Here is a 19749-nt window from a genome sequence, read left to right on the forward strand (position 1 = left end):
TGAAAGTGAAAATAAAATTGGTTTAAAAATTTGGCAAGTCAGAGAGTCAAAATATTTGTGTCAAACAGGAGGTATAATGTGTTCTTTTTGATAATGTTTAATTATCACTACTTTTATAGGGTTCTGTATGTTGTATTCATGATTAAATGCAGCAAAATAAACTAATTCAAAGGTAACAGATTTTTGTAATACTTGGTTTATTTACATAATAACTTTAGTTGCTGGATGTTCGGCCCCTCAGCTGTTGACCTGCAGTAACTGTGGCCCCCGGCGCAATTTGGTTGAATAGCCCTGCCATACTGGATCTAACATTCAGTTAATCACAAATCTCCCTTCAGTTACGAAGAAATAATCCACAAAACACTATAATTTCCCTACTGTTTGTGCTAAATTTAGATAAAATTTTAAACCTATTTAACAGAAGGTAACTCAGCCCAATAGAATGATTACAGACACATCTAAACAGTTTATTTGCTCTCACTACATGATTAGCACCATTAACCCTTTCATGTACAATTTGAATAAGAAAAAGGTAGTAAATAATGACGCTTTAACCCCAGTGAGTATAGTTATTAAATTATTTTACAACTATAAGGAAAAGATCTCTCTTGGGGAACATAAATAACCCTGCAGGAGCTTTAGGGCGGAGGAGGGTTTGATTCTGGTTGATCCTGTGATTGTTTAGTATCTTTCTGCTCTGACTGGATTCCTGGGTGGGGGGTGTAGCGCAGGTACTTCTTGCCGGAGGGCAGCTCTTTGGAGTAGACCCCAGCTGGGAACATGGATGCAGCCTCTTCCTCGGGGATGCTGGGAGGCACCATCACACACACTCCAGGCTGGAGGCAGATGCAAAATCAAACCCAAGTGGCTAAAATAATAACAATATTTAAAATAAGAGCTACCTTCCAGTCGGCGGGTGTGGCCACTCGTATCCCAGCTGTGAGCTGAAGGGAGTCGATCACTCGCAGGATCTCGTCAAAGTTGCGTCCTGTGGTGGCCGGGTACAGTATAGACAGTTTCAGCTTTTTGTCGGGGCCTATAATGAACACCTACACAATACAGAAAGCAAGATGAACACCGAGAAGCTTGAAACCTTCACCTCTGAAGGTTATGACTTAGAGGTGGTAAAAATGTGTGATGCTCACACAGCGGGCGGTGAGAGGCAGGCCGTCTTTGTCCTTCTCATCGGGGTCCAGCATGCCCAATGTGACGGCCAGCTCCCGCTTCCTGTCTGCTATGATTGGGAAAGGCAGCGTGCAGTTCCCAGAGTCATTGCAGTTATAAGCAAGGATGTCCTAATCAGGAGGAGGAGAAACAAAACTGTTCTTTTGGAGCTTAAACCCTGAATTTGGAACAAGTTTATAAAGTGCTGTGATTCACACATACAGTATGTGTCATCGCTAATAAAGAGCGCAGTATGAATGGGTGAGATTAGGTTGCCAGGGCAGGATCTTTATTACATAAATGTCTTCCTATTAAACAGAGGTGGTTTCAGATTGTGGCTTTTCTAAACCTACAATAATTCACACCTTTGTGCATGTGACCAAAACATGTCTTGTGAGACAGACTAAAGGCCCTGTATTGTTTTAGACAACTTATGAAATTGTTTTTCTGTTTAACTTGCTAATAAAATTTATATATTTGATCAATTTGGTAGGATTACACTATGTACATGCCTAAAAGAGGCTTCCAGTTGAATATTTTACTTCCATCTTCAACATAGATGTCTTAAAAATGTGCATAAGTTGGCATAAGTTCTCTAAAACGTTAAAGTGTGACCGCCTTAATAAAGATTCAAACAACTCTCCGATGTGAGGCTTTTAGTCTAACTTACATGTCAGTCTTGGTTAAATAGTGGAGCTTCTAGTTGAAGGTTTAAAAGCTTAGGACTACAAGATATCAGTCCAGTTATTTATTTATTTATTTATTTTTAATTTTAGACTTTTTTTGGACTGGATGACTCATAAAAGCACAAGAATCAAATTAAACAATTTTAGCAAAATAACATTTTCTATACTATTAAAACTTTTTCTAATAGGTATTATAATAATAAAAAGATCCAATATCAGCCACTTCTCAGGGTCTTAAGATAGAGAGGTTTAAGTACATCCTGGGGGTTATGTTGTCTTTGGAGTCAAATTGCAGAGGTCAGATTAATCTGTTAAAGGGATCCATGATTAGTTGTAACATTAGACTTTATTTAATAAACATATATTTTAACTGTAAAATAAAGACAGTAAAAATACTGTAGGATGTTCAATTTTTATTATTTTAAAATTAAAAGTTTAAAAATACATTACACGGACGGGGCCATTTTATTTACATGCAAAGCATTCTGGGTAAATGATGACGTGGATAGGTCCTCAGTGTGAGCGAGCTATATCCACCCTGAAGGTTAATCTTGGACAATATCTGATGATCGACTCTTTTAAATGAAACCAGAGAGCGTTGACAGAGAGGAGAAGGTAGAAATGACTCAGCCTGTAACTGAAAATATGGATGGAGGACAACAGAGCTGCTTCATGGAAGAAGAACCTCAGCTTAGCCTGTTAGCTTTAGCGTTAGCCCCGATGCTATCACCATATATATGTATTAGCTCAGCGCTACACATTCTCCTCTCGTTACTGAGGTCCTCCATCCACATGACAGAGAGGGGACCGCAACAATGACTCAGCCTGCAACTGAAAATATGGATGGACGACCTCATTTTAGCTTGTTTGTTGCGTTAGCGCTGAGCTAATAGCCTACATAAGGCAATATAGCGTTGGCACTAGTGCAAAGGCTAACAGGCTAAGATGAGGTTCTTCTTCCATGAAGCAGCTCTGTTGTCCTCCATCTATATTTTCAGTTACAGGCTGAGTCATTTCTACCTTCTCCTCTCTGTCAATGCTCTCGTTTCATTTAAGAGTCGATCGTCAGATATTGTCCAAGATTAACCTTCAGGGTGGATATAGCTCGATAGCAGCCTCGCACCGAGGACCTATCCACGTCATCATTTACCCAGAATGCTTTGTGTGTAAATAATGTAAATTGGCTCCATCCGTGTTAAAATATGTTTTTAAAAATTTACAAAACTAAACAGCCTACAGTATTTTTACAGTCTTTATGTTACAGTTAAAATACAGTATATGTTTATCAAATAAAGTCTAATGTTACAACTAATCAGGGATCCCTTTAACCTGAGGGCCTAATTAAATGAAGTACTGCTCTTGAACTCTTTGGAGTAAATTCACAAGCTTAAAGCTATCAACCACTCATTATTATCATTGTAACTGTAACTAGTTTTTAGTTTTTGAGTTTTCTCATTTCCAAAGCTGTATATCAAATAAAAAGTAACTTGATTGGAGACACAGCTGTGGTGTCAAATGAAGCTCAGAGTTGATTGGCTGATTATAGTCAATCAATCATGTGTACCACAAACGGGTGGGACATGAGGGGCCTGCCACACCTTTTGGACCCTGGAGAGTATGAGCTCAATTGGTCAAGAGGTGTCAATCAACAGAAGACAACCAATTGAATTGTTTGAACTGCCTATTAAAGTCCCTGGTAGTGTGGGTCAGGCTATGAAGAGGCAGGAAGTAACCACAAACTGGCAATGTACCGCGGGCAGTACATTGAGTGTTAAGGGGTTAAGAGGGGTTCTTGGACCGTAACTTACAGGTCATCTCACTCAGAATAGGGGAAATGAAGACCCCTCAAGGAAAGCTTTTGGAAGAGATTGTTGTTGAGGGTCTGGTGATCAAGCTTTGCTCTTGGGTTTTGAGTATAGTGTTAGCAGAGGCCAAGGCCTGGGTGTGTTGATTCCTTCCATCATAAACTGATTCTAAGAACTCAGAATGTCACCTTGTGGCAGGAAAGGAGCCGGTGCGTCACAGGAAGTCACAACAACTCAATATAAGTTTCCAGTGGGCAGGAGGGTTTCCTCTGCAGCTTTGAGCCACAGGAGAGAATCTTCTGTGTGTGTGTGCTCATGCACCAAACATCTTCTGATGAGATTCAGGCAAACTTTAATAACCGGGAGGGGATTCAGAGCCCATTCAATGCACTTGGTTTGAGTGAGGAACTGTGGACCTGCTGTTGTTGAGCGATGGAAGAAGCACCACCAATCTGAGGGATCAGGTGAAAACAACTGCCTTAGCAAGACTCACCAAGATAGTTAAAAGGTCCCTGGTGGCACCGGGAGTGGATGAGATTAGCTTTGAGATTCTGAAAAAAATCCTAAAAGCTTTGGACGGTGGTTAGCATGCCTCTTCAGCATCCCATGAAGAGCCAAGACAGCTTCTTCAAAGAGTCAGACTGGAGGTGGATGTCTCAGGTTTTAACAAGGGGGACTCAAGTGTTCAAACTTTTGGGGAATTGCACTGCTAAGACTATGGGAAAATTTTCTCTGGGTTGTTGTTTAAAAAACATAAAGGCACCAAATAACTGTCCAACTGTAGGTTCAGGACTGAAATGAGTCACGGGAGCTTATTTGTCCGGTCCACATGTGGACTGTGGACCTGAAGACAGCTCAGAACCACGTCCCCTGAGGTATTTTCCAGGAGATGGGTGCAAAGAGAGCATGGGGTGCCATAATTACCTTTGCATGTCTTTGTGTAACAAACACATGTTTTCTCTTCATAATCATGGCACTAAGCCCAGAGTAATCCAGATGTTTTTTATTGTTCTGAGTTTATCATTTCATCAGACAGTGTGTTGTAATGCTGGTGTAGGTTCTCAGTCATGGTAAATCCAAAAACTAAACTAAATATCTGGACTTCTATTCTGTGACTGAAGACATTTTGCTTATTTTTTGGCTTCCTTCGCCCCCTCTCAAACCATCTGTCTTCTGTATCCAGAGGCAATTGCTCTAAGACTGCAAGGGAAGCTCAGCTTCCCCTAAAATGTAAAAAAATTAAATTAAACAAAAAAGATCAAATATATACTGTTGTGAGTACGTCATTGACTAAATATGCGCTACAACGCGCTCAATTTTTTTCTGAATCAGCTTCTTATCACTGGTAATGACATGACTTTCCTCTCCCTCATTCCCACAGTTTCACAGTGCTCTAAACAGTCGGACGCTGAGCTTCCACAGAGTTTAATAGTGAATCAAAGACTGCAGCGAAACGAGACGAGTCATTGGATAAATGCTGGCTTTGTCCCGCCCATCGAACGCTGAGCATCTCTAGGGGTCTATGGGACAGTGGGCTGGCTCGGACGCTCAGCTTCTGCATGACGATTGGATGATCTGTCTGAGGCTGAGTTACTTTTTGATTGACAGCAAAATGAGCGAATCAGCGATCTTTTGGTGTAAACATCCGTGGGAGCAGTTTTTAGTTTTGTTTCTGTGCTGAGTTGAACCAGAGACTTTATTAATCCTCTAATTAATCCTCCTCTTAGCAGCATTTTCTTTGTTAAAAACAACCAGCAACAAATCGAGATTTTATTTCTGGTGGGTTTTTTGTAGCTGCTTATGTTTGGAGATGGACTTCTATCACTCTTTCTGACTTTCTGTTCAGCAGGTGCTGCTGAGTCCCTTCACCGTCACAAAGCACTCACAGGTGGACACACTTCACGAGTAGTCCCAGCTAGCAAGCTAGCTAGCTAGCAAGCTGCACATTAGGCAGTTTGAATGTTGTGGACCGGATTTTGGTGAAGACATTTGATAGTCTTCCTTGCGAAGAAAAACTTAGAGTTAAACAGCAGGGCTGATCAACTCCTCAGATTAATTTGATGCAAAAGGTGGGGAAAAGTAAGATTAAAAAAAACTTTTTATTGATCCCACAGTGGGAAAGTAACAGGTCTTTTCAGCTGTCCTGGTATGACAAAGTGAGCTGGCTGCTGTAAAAGACTATAGAATAATCTGGAAAATGATTATGAAAGCATTGGATCAATTAATTCCTTTAAAAACATGATCAAAGCAAAATTGTTAAAGAAATATGAAATTGTTTAATTTGTATGTCACTGTTTGAGGAGTTGAATTTTTTTTGTTTTTATTATTTGGTTTATTAATGTTTGAAATTATTATTATTTTTTGTAAATAGGAGCAGATGTTGTATGTAATGTTTTGTTTTGTTTTTAAATGAAATGAATAAATACTACAAACTAAAAAAAGATCTGTGACAGGGTCACAGATAATTTTCTTGAAAAATAACGGAGGGTAGAATTTATAACCCACACATTTTACGATGTAGGCTGAAACTGAGCTTCCTCTTCTTGAAAGACCAGCATCGGCAACTGTCTGTCTAAAATCTGAACATGTTGGTCCTCAGCAGAGTGTCCTTTACTTTTGAGCTGTAGGACAGTTGAGTCTGGTCCTGAAGAGCTGCTCTCCTCTCCTGTGTGGAGCCATGTGTCTGTGGAGACGTCTATTTCCTCCAATATAGAGACCTGAACATTTCTCACTGCCCTGAACTGATGCAACCTAAATATTCTCCATTATGACTTATAAACATGACTTTTTAAGGTCAGAACTTAATAATATCCAATAAAAATACTTATTTAAATATAAATCAATAACCTCAAATTGTAACGTTGATGTGTTTGGTTCTTTTATATTTCAGGTACACCACTTTTATACCTTAGAATTAGTTTATCAGAAATCCAGCTGAGCTTTTGATCCAGGCTAAACAAACAAACGATACATGCAGGCATGAGGTCACCTTGCTCCAGCCGTAGTGATCCTCCAAGCTGTCCAGGGATATGGCCATCAGTTTCACGTTGCGTTTGCTGAACTCATCGCTCAGCCTGGCTGCTCGGCCCAGCTCTGTGGTGCACACTGGGGTGTAGTCTTTGGGATGGGAGAACAGGATTCCCCATCTGTGGGAAACATGGGGTCAGTTATGAGTTAGAGCCTGAAGTTTTGTTTTCTGATGTTTATCGTTAGTTTGTGCTGTCTGACCGTGGACATGAACTGATGGAGGGCTCACCACACCTTGAGGGCAGCAACATTGAGTAAACAAGTAAAAGTCACAGATAGCTTTGGTTGAGGTCTTCCAATTCTTCTAACACCATGCGTGGTGGTATTTTTTAAAAAGTCATTTTATTCATAACATCATAGCAGGAAAAAGGAGTCCAGCTTTAAAGTACTGTGTGGACGTCAGAAGAGTTCTGATGTAACAAGATGGAAATCAAAGTGACTTGACTTTTGTTTTTGTCTGCAGAGACCTGAGAATCAACTCACTGAGGTTTAACACCTCAGTTTTTTTTTTGTCTTGTTTTCAGTTTGGACTGAGAAAACTCATCGGAAACGTAGCAGAACATCTTTGACTAACAAGGAAAGAAGCCCAGTCTCAGCTTATTGTTCAGGTTTGTTGTGTGAAAAAAGCCTGTGTTGCCTCAGACTTCACCCAGGTGAGGTGGAGGAAATCAAATGAGATAGGATCACTGTAGGAGCTCCACAACATGGTGCTAGATGGACAGGTGGATTTTCCCTAAAGGTTTTCTTAAAGGGGCAATATCATGTCAAATCAACTTTTTTGAGTTTTATATCATGTTATAATGTTACCCTCTCATCAAAAACATGCCCAGAGTTTTACTTTGACTCATTCATGCATGTTTGAGAAATCCTGTAGTGTCCTGAGGCAGCCAGGCAGGGGAGCAAAAACCACCGGTTGGGACTAGAACCACAGTTTGGGATCAGCTCCTCCTCTGGATTGTGTCTCCAAGCTGAGCTTCCTCATCACAGAGCACACACACACAGCCCCATGCTGAAATGGGCGGGACAGAAGCAAAAAGAGGTTCTTAAAGAGACAGAGGCCAATTTCAAGTTATTTAGAAACAGATACAGTGATCCCTCGTTTTTCGCGGGGGTTGCATTCCAAAAACAACCCGTAATAGGCGAAATCCGTGAAGTAGTTAAGCCGGTACACCGGGTTCCCACCAAATGCGTTTTGAGCAGCAAAAATGTGCCCAACGCCTTGGACGCACTGAAGCGCATTCAGTGTTGAACGCAGCAGCGGATCAACTCATGTCTGAAGAGCGAGGAACACCGGTCTGTGTTAATGACGGGTGAAATAAAGGTCAAATAAAGAAAATGGCTTTGCTTTATTTACTAAAGAGCAAGCGAACGTTGTGCACAGCAGATAATTAATTCACCAGATAATTTAGAGGCAGTTTGTTCGGTTAGTTTCACCACTCCAGGAGCTGCGAGCTGACAGACTATTTTTTTTGGCAGCGCCTGCTTCAAAACAGGAGGAAAGGAGAGTGGGAAAATAACTTATTTCTAGAGGCAGAACAGGTTGGAAGATGGTTATTTGGTGTTATTTATTGTTTTTCAAATCATCCTACAACTTTTGACATGTTGATAGCCTGTTGAGCACAGAGACTGTTTAGCCAATCAGGACGAAGAACACAATGCACTGTGGAAAAAAATGGCACAAAAAAGTAAGTGAAGCAGCGAGACCGTGAAAGGTGAACCGCGTTATAGCGAGGGATCACTGTATATGAGAAGTCAAGTTTATTTTCTATTTAAACATATAAACAGCATTTTATTAACAACTGAAGGTGACATAGTTACTTTAGAGTTTAAATATATGCCTGAGAACAGAGTTGTAAAGTAACCAAGTACAAATACTTTGTTACTGTACTTAAGTAGAATTTTTGGGTATCTGTACTTTACTTGAGTAATTTTTTTCAGCCTACTTTTTACTTCTACTTCTCACATTTTCACACAGTTATCTGTACTTTCTACTCCTTACATTTAAAAAAAGGCAAGAAGTAGAAAGTTGAAAGTACTGTACTTAAGAAGTATTTGTATTTCATGAATTATATTATTGTATTTGGCCACAGCCCTCAGATAGATTTTCATTTTGGAGAAAAGGTTTGTGCAGCCTTGATATACGTATGTAAACTGAAACAGCTGGACTAGTGCATCCTGAATTTAACATCAATTAATTATTTTAATACAACAATCATTTCTGCATTTTTGGGGAGGTCACCTCCTAATAAAAGTCATTACAGAAAATCTAACTGCTCATTTTAAATCAATACTTTTACTTTTAATACTTACGTAAGTACAAAATGTATCAGATACTTTAAGACTTTTACTCAAGTAATATTCCTAAAGGAGACTTTAACTTTTACCAAAGTAATTTTTGTAAGATACTTGTGCTTTTACTCAAGTATCACTTTGTGGTACTTTATACAACACTGCCTGAGAAACACATAATATTGTCCCTTTAAGTGATTTATACCTAACAGATTATCAGTCAAAGTGTGAATACCTTTAGACAACCAGAACTTTGAGCAGTTTTCTGCTCTGAAAATACGCCAAGGAGAAAAATTCCTACTAGACCCTCTGATCATTACTGATGTCTTCAACAGGACATATAATGCACAATCCATTTTTTAGCCATTAAATACATTTAGTTGTGGACTTGGAATCTCTAGGAGGCAAAAAAGTTTAATTTAGTTTCTCCTGGTGCTGTGTAGATATCTTACATTCTGATTGGGTCTTTTTTTTCAGTTTTCAGTGATGTTATGTGAACTATTACAACACAGCATTTGCAAAAGAACTGCTAAACAAGGCCATAGACCTCCTGCTAAACAATTTTGTTAATCTGCAGTTCTACGAGTTGATCCTCTTTATTCTGCTCAGGTTCTGGGTCAGACTCTGTCTCCAAAGGCTGGATGTACAAATCTTCCCTTGTTCACATATTTTAATTAATTTGTAAATAAAACATTACTGTGCAGCTGTGTAGTTGTTTTAATCTACAAAAATGGCCAAATGGAGTGGAGTGGACAATGATCATTGGGCGTGAGACATGGAGGGGGGCGAGGTGTGAAGTGCCTCATTTGCATTTAAAGAGACAGCCTCAAACCGAGTTGATCTGAGACACAACTCAGAAAGAAGGTGGGGCTTGTGGAGTTACAATAAAGAGGAATTCAGACCAAAGCATTGCAGTTGCACTTTATGTAGACCCAAACTGAAGGATTTAAATGTGAAAAAAGAAGGATTCAAAGCTTTTTTGTATGACCATGGAATCTTGAGGAAAATATTCCTACTGATCAGTTTGAGATGTGTTACAAGATCATTTCCAAGCATCTAGAAAATTATGTTTGTAAAATTGAACATCAACAAACTACTTAGAGCAGAGCACTGTCTGGAAAGAGAAGAGTAAAACTTTGTAGTTTTGCTGTTATCACAGCAACGTGTTTATAGAAAACAAAACCCAGGAGAAAGACTGAAACATATATCAACTGTCAGGCATGGAGGTGGAGAAGTAATGGGTTAGACCTGGGCACTTTATGGTCTTAGTCGAGTCAACAATGAGCTTCTCTGTAGATAAAAAAAAGTCTAAATTTGATCTGACAGCAGAAGTCTGAAAACTGGGTCATTAAAAAGAACAGTGGACAAACCTACAACAGAACTGATGACAAACAGAATCAAAGTGTTGCAACATGAGACCACAACCTGATTCTATCTGGTGAAATCTTGAAAAGCTGTGCAGAAATGTGTCCCGCAAACCTCCGAAAAATTAAGCAACCCTGTTACCAAGAAGTCAAAACTTTGTTGTCCCTAAAGTACAGACGTTTAGTCCATGGGCTAGGGTGGCTCACCGTGCCCCCCCCCCCCCCCCCCCCCCCACACACACACACACACACACTGAACTTGTCTGGTATTTTCATGTACCCTAGGGTCTACTCTTTAAGAAAATGCATGATAACAGGAAAAAAAGTTGGGTCTCACTGCCCCCAAGGGACCACTTTTTTGACCACACCCCTTCTCCCTTGTGACCATCAAAGTTAAGTATATACAGGAAACTTAACTGCCAATAACTTCGCTATAAACCAACCAAATTTTACAAACAAGGTATCAGCTGATTTGATTAACATGACATTTCACTGAGCAAACATGCGCTCAATGATTTCATCAAAAGGTCAAAAGTTCACAACCCCAACAGAAGATGAAAATTTTCATCTTTTATCTGAGTTTACCACACAGATCCTAAATATTCATCTTACTTAGCTTTTTCATGCACCTTAGGATCCACTTATACAGAAAAAAGTCTGTTAACAAAATTAAAGTTGTAGGTACTACTCCACATGGACCAGTTTTTGACCACATCCCTACTCATGGTGTGCACAGTTCAGAATTTACAGGATGTCAAACCTACATGTAGATTTGCTATGTCTGAATAAAATGTCATAAATCTGGTGTTAAATGATAGACATTGACGTGGTCTCTCACTTAGATGTGCTTTTGTTTATTATTTATGCAACAGATCATGTTACCAGCCAGGAGTTAAAAGTAATACATGAAAACATTGGTGAACATTCAGAAACTTCTGGTTTCAGCTGTATATACAGATAGATAAATCTGTTATGTTATTTATCTGTATATACAGCTGAAACCAGAAGATTTTCACACTGTCTGACATGAAATCAGAATAAAATTTCCTCGTTTTAGGTCACTTATGATTACCAATTTTTTATTTGTAAAATGCCAGAATAACAATTTTTTAAGGCAATTTTTATCCATTTTCTTCTGCTTATCTGGAATCAGGTCACGGGGGCAGCAGCCTAAGCAGAGAGACCCAGACTTCCCTCTCCCCACCCACTTGGGTCAGCTCATCTGGGGGAATCCCAAGGTGTTCCCAGGCCAGCCGAGAAATAGTCCCTCCAGCTTGTCCTGGGTCTTCCCTGGGCCTCCTCCCAGTGAGACGTGCCCAGACCATCTCACCAGGGAGGCGTCCAGGAGGCATCCTAAAAGGATGCCCGAGCCACCTCAACTGGCTCCTGTCGACGTGGAGGAGCAGCGGCTTTACACTGAATCCCTCCAGGGTGACTAAACTTCTCACCCTATCTCTAAGGGAGAGCTCAGACACCCTGCGGAGGAAACTCAGTTTGTCCGTTTGTATCCGCAATCTCGTTCTTTCAGTCTCTACCCAAAGCTCGTGAGGTAGGAATGTAGACCGACCAGTAAATAGAGAGCTTCGTCTTGTGGCTCAGCTCCCTCTTCACCACAACAGACTGGTACAGCGCCCGCATCACTGCAGACGCAGCCTCAATCTGCCTGTCGATCTTGCACTCCATTCTTCCCTCATTCATGAACAAGACCCCGAGACACTAAAACTCCTCCACTTGGGGCAGGACTTCCTCCTCGACCCGGAGGCAGTATGCTACCAATTTCCGGCTCAAGACCATGGTCTCAGATTTGGAGGCACTGATCCTCATCCCAGCCGCTTCACACTTGGCTGTGAACCGCTCCAGTGAGAGCTGGAGATCGGGATCTGATGAAGACAATAGGACCACATCATCCGCAAAAAGCAGAGATGTGATCCTAAGGTCACCAAAACGGACCCTCAACACTTTGGCTGCGCCTAGAAATTCTGTCCATAACAGTTATGAACAGAATCTGAGACAAAGGGCAACCTTGATAGACTCCAACTCTCACCAGAAACAAGTCTGACTTACTACTGGCAATGTGGACCAAGCTCTGGCACCGGTCGTACAGGGACCTAACAGCCCGTATCAACAGGCCTGGTACCCCATACTCCCGGAGTACCCCCCACAAGAGTCCCAGAGGGACACGGTTGAACGCCTTCTCCAAGTCCACAAAACACATGTAGACTGGTTGAGCGAGTCATTTTGTAACCTTTTTGGCACTATGTTTTGGCTCGTTGTCCACTTGGAAGACCCATTGCACCAAAACTCTAACTTCCTGTCTGATGTCTTGATTTGTTGCTTCAGTGTTTCCACATGATATTCTTTCCTCATACTGTAATGTCATCTGTTTTGTGAAGTGCACTAGTCCCTCCTGCTTAAATCAACCCCACAACATAATTCTGCCACTTTAAATATTTACTCCACAAACCCAACATCTATATCATTAAACGAATGAGGTTCATGGAACTTGAACTCATCAGGGTTTTTGTAAAAGTTGTGTTGAGAGGCATCAGCTCTATCAACTGAGCCACTGTGCCACCAAAAGCCAAATCTAACATACAGTATAAAAATCATTCTATAGAGACAAGTCAGTGCTTTAGATCACATTCATACACTGATGGGACACACATCAAATACAATGGGGGTTCAGTGTCTTGCCCAGGGACACTTTGACATATGACTGTATACTGCCAACTCTCTGGTTAGAGGAAGACTCCTTAGCAAGATTTTATACAAGGTCAATGGAAAACACAAAGATAAACACAAGTGATATCTAGAATGACTGTTTTTAGCAAATCTTGTTCTGACTTTAACCATTCTATCTGCAGATGAACAGCATGTCATGAAAACCTAGGTCATTAAAGTATGTTATGAATTACTTGCTTAAACATAAAAGTATTAGTTCCATTACATCTCCCCCATCTGATCATTAAATCACCAATTAAATGATCAATAAAACAAAAAAAAAACTCTTTAATGTATTTAAAAAAACATGTCAACATAAACATAAGTATATGTACTTTTCTGAAAACCCAACCCCAGTAATTCAATTTTTATTCCTCCCACAGTAATTACTGACCCCAAAACATAGTTATCACACAAAGGTCTTTGGATCATCTTGAACACAAACAGGCTCGTCTGTTTTGTTATATGGAAGAGTCAGAGGTGGTGGTGGGGCTCTGTGAAGCTTTGTAGATCTTGGTTTAGTTCCTGGGGCTGGAAGATGAGAGTTAGCTGGATTTGGGCATGGGGTTTGTTTGATATTATTCTTGCCAGGTTATTTCATGTTGTTAGTAAAATCCAAGAGGGGGCATTCCACTTCCTGTCCTGTTGGGGTCTCAGAGTCCAAGAGATCTTATGTTTGTGATGCTGGTTCTGCAGCTTGAAATAACTCCTTTCCCTCTCTCTGGTTCTGATTCTGCAGCAGTCTCCTTATCAGTAACTGGCATGCTGTGTTCCACCGATATCTCAGTTTTCTCCAGCTGTCCTTCAGACATCAGCTGTTGTGGTTTTTCCTGTTGTTTGTTTCCAGCCAGAACTTTGTTCAGGAAAAACTTCATGTTTGAAGCCAGAAGCTGTGCTCCAGTTTGATTCAGAGTCATTCCATCAGACCTGAAGAGATGTTTTCTTTCACAGAAGAGATCAAAGTTATCCACAAAACTCACAGAGTGGTCAACACAGGACTTTTGCAAAAAACCATTACGGGCAAACAGTCTGCTTAACCTCTCAGCCCCTCCTCTGGCTGCAGGAATGGGCCCACCGATGAACACATCCATGTTGAGATTTTTAGCTGCATTCAGCAGCAGAAAAAAATCCTTCTTCAGGATTTCTGACTGTCGGTTCATAACTTCATCACTTCCTGTATGAACGATGAGTGTCTTCAAAGTTGGATACTCAGCTGTTATTTCCAGAATCACACTTTATCAGCAAAACTCAGAACTTTGACTTTTTTCATGTTCCAGAAGCCTCTGATCTCATTCACCATTTTATCTGTGATGATCAGCATTTCTTGATTCTTGAAAGTCTCTCTTTGGACTTGTTTTGGCTTTGAGCTGGATCTGGTCTCAGGTCCTTCTCTGAGGTCAGCAGATGAACTTTGTTCAGACTCAGTTTCTTCCAGTGGTGTGAATCTGTTTTGAAGAAACACTGCTTCATTTCTCTGGCTGTTATCAGGTGTTTTGATTACAGCCTGTTGCTTTCTTCTCCTTGCTGAAGGAGAAAAAACATTTCTCTGTAATTCTGGCCATTCAATGTCATCTAAGAGCTGAATCCTTCCTGAGAGATTTTTTGGTCTTGCACAAAGAGAGTTCCATACAGTTTTACCCTCTGAAGCAGCTTCCATCTCCTTGTCCATTGGATCTCTCATCTCAGCCTTCTCACCCATTTTAACACATGTTGAGTCCTCCAAAGCATTCATCTCTTCCAGACAATGAATTTTGAGCTCCAACACTGTCACCTTTTGGAGAAGCTGGTAGAAATCATCTTTGGAAAAGAAAGGAAGCATCTTGAAGCTTTTCTGTACTCACTCTCAGCTGATGATGTTTCAAAAATCTTCTCAGGTTCTTCAACAGCTAAAAATAAAAATTCAGTGTTCTTTTTTTATTCAAGATCATCCATCACGATCATCACCAGCGTATATCTGTTGTTAAAAACAATTTACCATAAAAAGGTTCTTTTCATCCAGCTGGAGTCATGGTCCTGAGCAGTCCAGTCCTTGGTCACTCATATAAGTCCACCTGCAATGTGGCCTTGGTCCATCGATCTCCTAGTAATCCTGCTGACAACACCAACTGTTATGGCAATATTTATTTAACAAAGACAGAAATACGTGGTCCAAGAATGAAGGTACTCCGTGAGATGATCAGCTGAGTTTTATTGCAACAACATGAAACACAGAGAACAACCTGGCCTGTCTCTGTGCCTCTGCTTCTCTCTGTCACTGTCTCTCCACACTACTCACTGTGTCTCGAGAGGCCTCGTATATACTGTATATTAACAAACACCATTATGTCATCTTAGCAAGATTTGATACAAGGTCAATGGAAAACACAAAGATAAACACAAGTGATATCTAAGAATGACTGTTGTTAGCAAATCTTGTTCTGACTTTAATCATTCTATCTGCAGATGAACAGAATGTCATGAAAACCTAGGTCATTATGAATTACTTGCTTAAACATAAAAGTATTAGTTCCGTTACAATACATTTAATGGAATGTAATCACACAATATTTACAATAAGTGAAAAGAGGAGTGCAATGCTTCAAATGGAAACTAAGGTGTTTCATTGTTGAACAAGTTTGTTAAATAATCTGGCTGTTGACGGGATGAAAAACATTCTGTAGCGTTCAGTCCTGTGCTGTAGATATGACAGGTCTCACAGTGTCATGAAGGGGATGGATTTTCAGCAAAGTCCTGCCTCCAGTGGAGCTCTCTCTCCTCAATAAATGGAGGTAACTTTAGATCAACTGAACCGGCGTTGGGGTRTGACCTTCTTCCTGTCATAAACAAAGTCACTGATGATCTCCCGGTATTCCTGGTTGTTCCTGTCTGTCAGACACACAACCTACGATGGGTGGGTCGTCAGAAAACCTCTGGATGTAGCAGCTGTCTGTGTTATGTTTGACGGCTGAGGTGTTCAAGATGAAGGGGGAGAGAACTTGAAGGACCACTATGCTGCTGACTGCCACATCAGACACAGTCACCATCCAATTCATGATCTGCATCAAGTGGAAGGTCATAGCGACTAGCATGAAGTGGTTAGGCTCCCTAGGGTGTTGAGTTTTAGAAACTAGAACCACACAGGAAGTCTTGCACAGGACAGGTTCTCTCTCCTCACACAGTTCCCGAAGAGTCTGGGGCTGAGACCATAAGGTCCGGGGGCTTTTCTTGTTTCAATCTGCAGGAGCTCCCTCCTCACCTGGTCTGCATTGATGTAGATTGTGGGGGTGAGGGTGGATAAGGCTGCTTGTGGATCCAGAGGAGTAGAGGTGGGTGTAGCTGATGATGGTGATCCTCTTTTTAAATTTTTTTTATTTTTGGGCGGGGGGGGGGGGGTGGGGGTATGGGTTGAGGAGTAACGACTTAGTAAAGAGTCAAATTCAACTTACAAATGTAAAAATCGAGCAATAGTAGAACACACCATTTGTAAATAGTCATTTTAATCTCCTCTGTGTTTTATTTTTACATTCCCTATACGTATGTAGTTTTCAGTATTTGAAAGTTGTTGCTGACTGGTTTAAATTAAGAGGCTTGCATCAGATCAGCACATCCTGCAACTGTAACAGGATATGACCTGGTTTGTAGTGAAAGGTCTCCAGAGTGATAAGAGAGGGACTTTTTCTCATCAGGCCAGAGACGTACGTTTGTGGTCAAGACTTTTTGTAAGTGGCTTTTTAACGCAGACTCGTGACAAACAACACATTTAATAACTAACAACATTCATCTCTCAATTAATTCACCTCAAGCATCATTTTACCAGCTCACACAACTGGAGGCAACCTGTCCAGGGTGTACCCCACCCATCGCACTGTGACTGCTGGATATGGGCACCTGTGACCCTCAAAGGAAGAAGTGGGTATAGATGATGGATAAAACACATTTCACTCTTTTCCACAATAAGCACAGGTAGCAAAAGTGAGACACAAATAAAGCACTGCTGCCTGAACTGAAACACAGCAACTCAAAATAGATCACACAGAGTCTAATGATGTGAACAAGCCAATACAAGGCAGTACAAGGAGCCCTGGTCATTGAAGCTTCACTATGAATAGAAAAAAATCATAGAGGCAAATACGCTAAATACTGGATGCACTTTTGTTGTTGTAATGGATTTGTCCACTTAGATGGAAACAAACAGTACATATACAGTATATCATTTATTTATAGGCTATACACCCACACATCATATAGACTGGAGGTCCCACAGTCAAAGTGAGAGTCACCACCTAAGCTACATAGGACATCCTGATCTAGACTGACAAACAGGTTTTGTTTAACCAACTGGTGGTCAGCAAGCACGAGAAGAAGGCAGCAGTGATAGATGTAGAGATCATACGTGACTGAAACACCAGGAAGAAGAAAAACGAGAGGCTACCAAGAGAAAAAAGAAGAAGGTATGGAGAGTCCATGCATCAACTGTCCAAGTGGTCACTGGAGCGCTTGGTGCTGTGACCCCCAAACTAGAAGAGTGGCTTCAGCAGATCCAAGGATGAACCTCAGAGATCTCTGTCTAGAAGAGTTTACTTGTAAGAACAGCTAAGATAAAAGTGTCATGAGACTCTCTCTTCTGTCTCTCAAACTGAATTCTCCAAAAGTCTGTGATTACTCCATCAATATTTGAGACGTGTACTCACGAATCACCGAGAAATTTGTGGAATTTAATCCTCCCAATTGTGGTTTCTGCCTCGAAATCAGGAAACACTTCTCCGAGCAGCAGACCTGGCATCTTGCAAGAGTGGAGAGGGTTATGTGTTCGACAGCAGCTCCAACTGAGAGAGAGAGAGAGAGAGAGAGAGAGAGAGAGAGAGAGAGAGAGAGAGAGAGAGAGAGAGAGAGAGAGAGAGAAAAGTAATTAAAATTCATTATAATAGCAAAAAAGTGGATAAATAAGAATTAAAAATAGATTGACAGATTTCCAAAAGACAGAGACCCTTTTTTAACCTTTAATAAAACTTTTATTTTAGTTCTTTTTACAGATTAAGAAAATAGTATTCCAGTAATTCCAAAACTTACATTTGATGAATGTATTGTTATCTAGAAAGACACGACTGAATCTTGAGACAAACTGTGTAAAGATCTGGTTGTACTTCAACAAGATGTACAGTAAGATTTCAGACCTCACAGATCTAATCTGAGACTTTTTTTTACTCAAAGAGAAACTGCAGGTGAGAAGTCCTGGTAAAGTCCCCTCACTTTCCACCCACTGCCGTACACATCGCACAAAATCAGAGTCAACACAGACAGGTTGTCTGACAGGAAGGTTCATTTTTTAACTGAGGAGAAGTGCTGTTAGGTCAATTTCTCACAAAACAATCACCACTTTTTCCAACAAATGATGCAGGAACGTGTCTCTAAGCTGCCCGGTGGAGGAGCAATTCCTTCTGGTCAGCATCACCAAATAGACCTGTTGGTTCTCCGTGCTTTCTTCTCCAGTCTCCTTCCATAAGCTCTTCTACTGTCTTTCTAAGTTTTTATTTTACTTTCTTCATCATTTTTACTGGCTTAGTTGTAATGCTGGCTGTATTTTCTCACAGCTTCAGCCAGCAGCTCTTGAGCTGATGATGCTCACTGCAGCCACTTTTCATCAAAGTCCTGACCAATCACAGGATTTTATTAGTTATTTAGACACTGATTTAAAAGCACCACACCATTTTGTAGTTTTCTTTATTAAGTATTGACTTTTATAATCTATTGTTTGACAGTTGTTATGTCTTGATTAAAATAATTTTAGTTACATGCCTGAAACACCATGACAACACATAGATAAACCGTTAATGAAACATAAGGACAGGATATCTGTTTGAGTGCCTGAGATTCAGCCATAGGCTTGTAGGGGGCGAACCAGGCACTGAAGAACCATGTTATAAAAGGGGGCACTTCCGGTTTCCCGGCAGCGCTGGTTTCCTACTTCAGCCATGAGCATTAAATCACCGTTCAGACTCCAGTACTGGATTGTATGGTCATTCTCTTCAAATTTTAATCTATTCAACATTCTTGTGGTTTATACCTAGCCTGGTCCTTGCCTTCCTACGCAGCTCCGCTCAATTCTAGTTTCCCTTCACTGCTCCGTCTGGGACTTCTCCCATTAACAAGGATTTCGCTGGCAGATTTTTAGCTGGGCCAATCAGAGAAGAGAACGTCAATTTTCTGCGCGGTGTCTCTTGTAGTTTATTTTACCTGGGCCAATCAGCAAACAGAAGGCGGAGTTTTGAACGATGTCGATTTTCTGTGCAGTGTCTGCTAGTTGGTTTAGCATACGGCAGTGGAAGAAGTGAATGAAGCCAGTCTGTGTTGATATGGCTTCCAAATTAAAATAAATATGTCTGACAAAGCAGCAGCTCTCATTTAAGTCGTCTCGTTCGGCTCAGAATATTTCTCCTCTCAGTAGGGTTGTTTACAGCACACGCGATTTCCGGTTAGCTTCTTAGCTTAGCCTCCATCACAGCGACAACACATACATGCTTCAGCAGAGGCCACGCCTCCTGCTAGAAATCGATTCTCTATGCATCAAGTCCAAACCCTTGTACGAAGCAAAGTGAAGGACAGGGTCTGGTTTGAACCAGGCTAGTTTATACCTGGTTTTGTCATGATTTCAGTAAACAAACACTAAATTATCTTACAGCATGTAGTTCTATTTGTTTATTTATTAACCGTTAT

The 19749-nt window shown here is 40.7% G+C and overlaps 1 protein-coding gene across 1 annotated transcript; it reads right to left on the reverse strand.

The window, feature by feature from the left end:
• Positions 1-256: 256 nt before the first annotated feature.
• On the reverse strand, positions 257-17861 carry LOC106521294 (peroxiredoxin-6). Its single transcript, XM_014013814.1, has 5 exons — positions 17727-17861; positions 6645-6801; positions 1146-1295; positions 903-1049; positions 257-836 (listed from the first exon to the last, which is right to left on the reverse strand). The coding sequence occupies exons 1-5, from the start codon at positions 17816-17818 to the stop codon at positions 639-641; spliced, it is 744 nt and encodes a 247-aa protein (XP_013869268.1). The 5' UTR covers positions 17819-17861; the 3' UTR covers positions 257-638.
• Positions 17862-19749: the final 1888 nt, after the last annotated feature.

This window comes from Austrofundulus limnaeus, unplaced genomic scaffold (genome assembly GCF_001266775.1).
Source record: "Austrofundulus limnaeus strain Quisiro unplaced genomic scaffold, Austrofundulus_limnaeus-1.0 Scaffold106, whole genome shotgun sequence".
In the NCBI taxonomy this organism is placed as follows: Eukaryota; Metazoa; Chordata; class Actinopteri; order Cyprinodontiformes; family Rivulidae; genus Austrofundulus; species Austrofundulus limnaeus.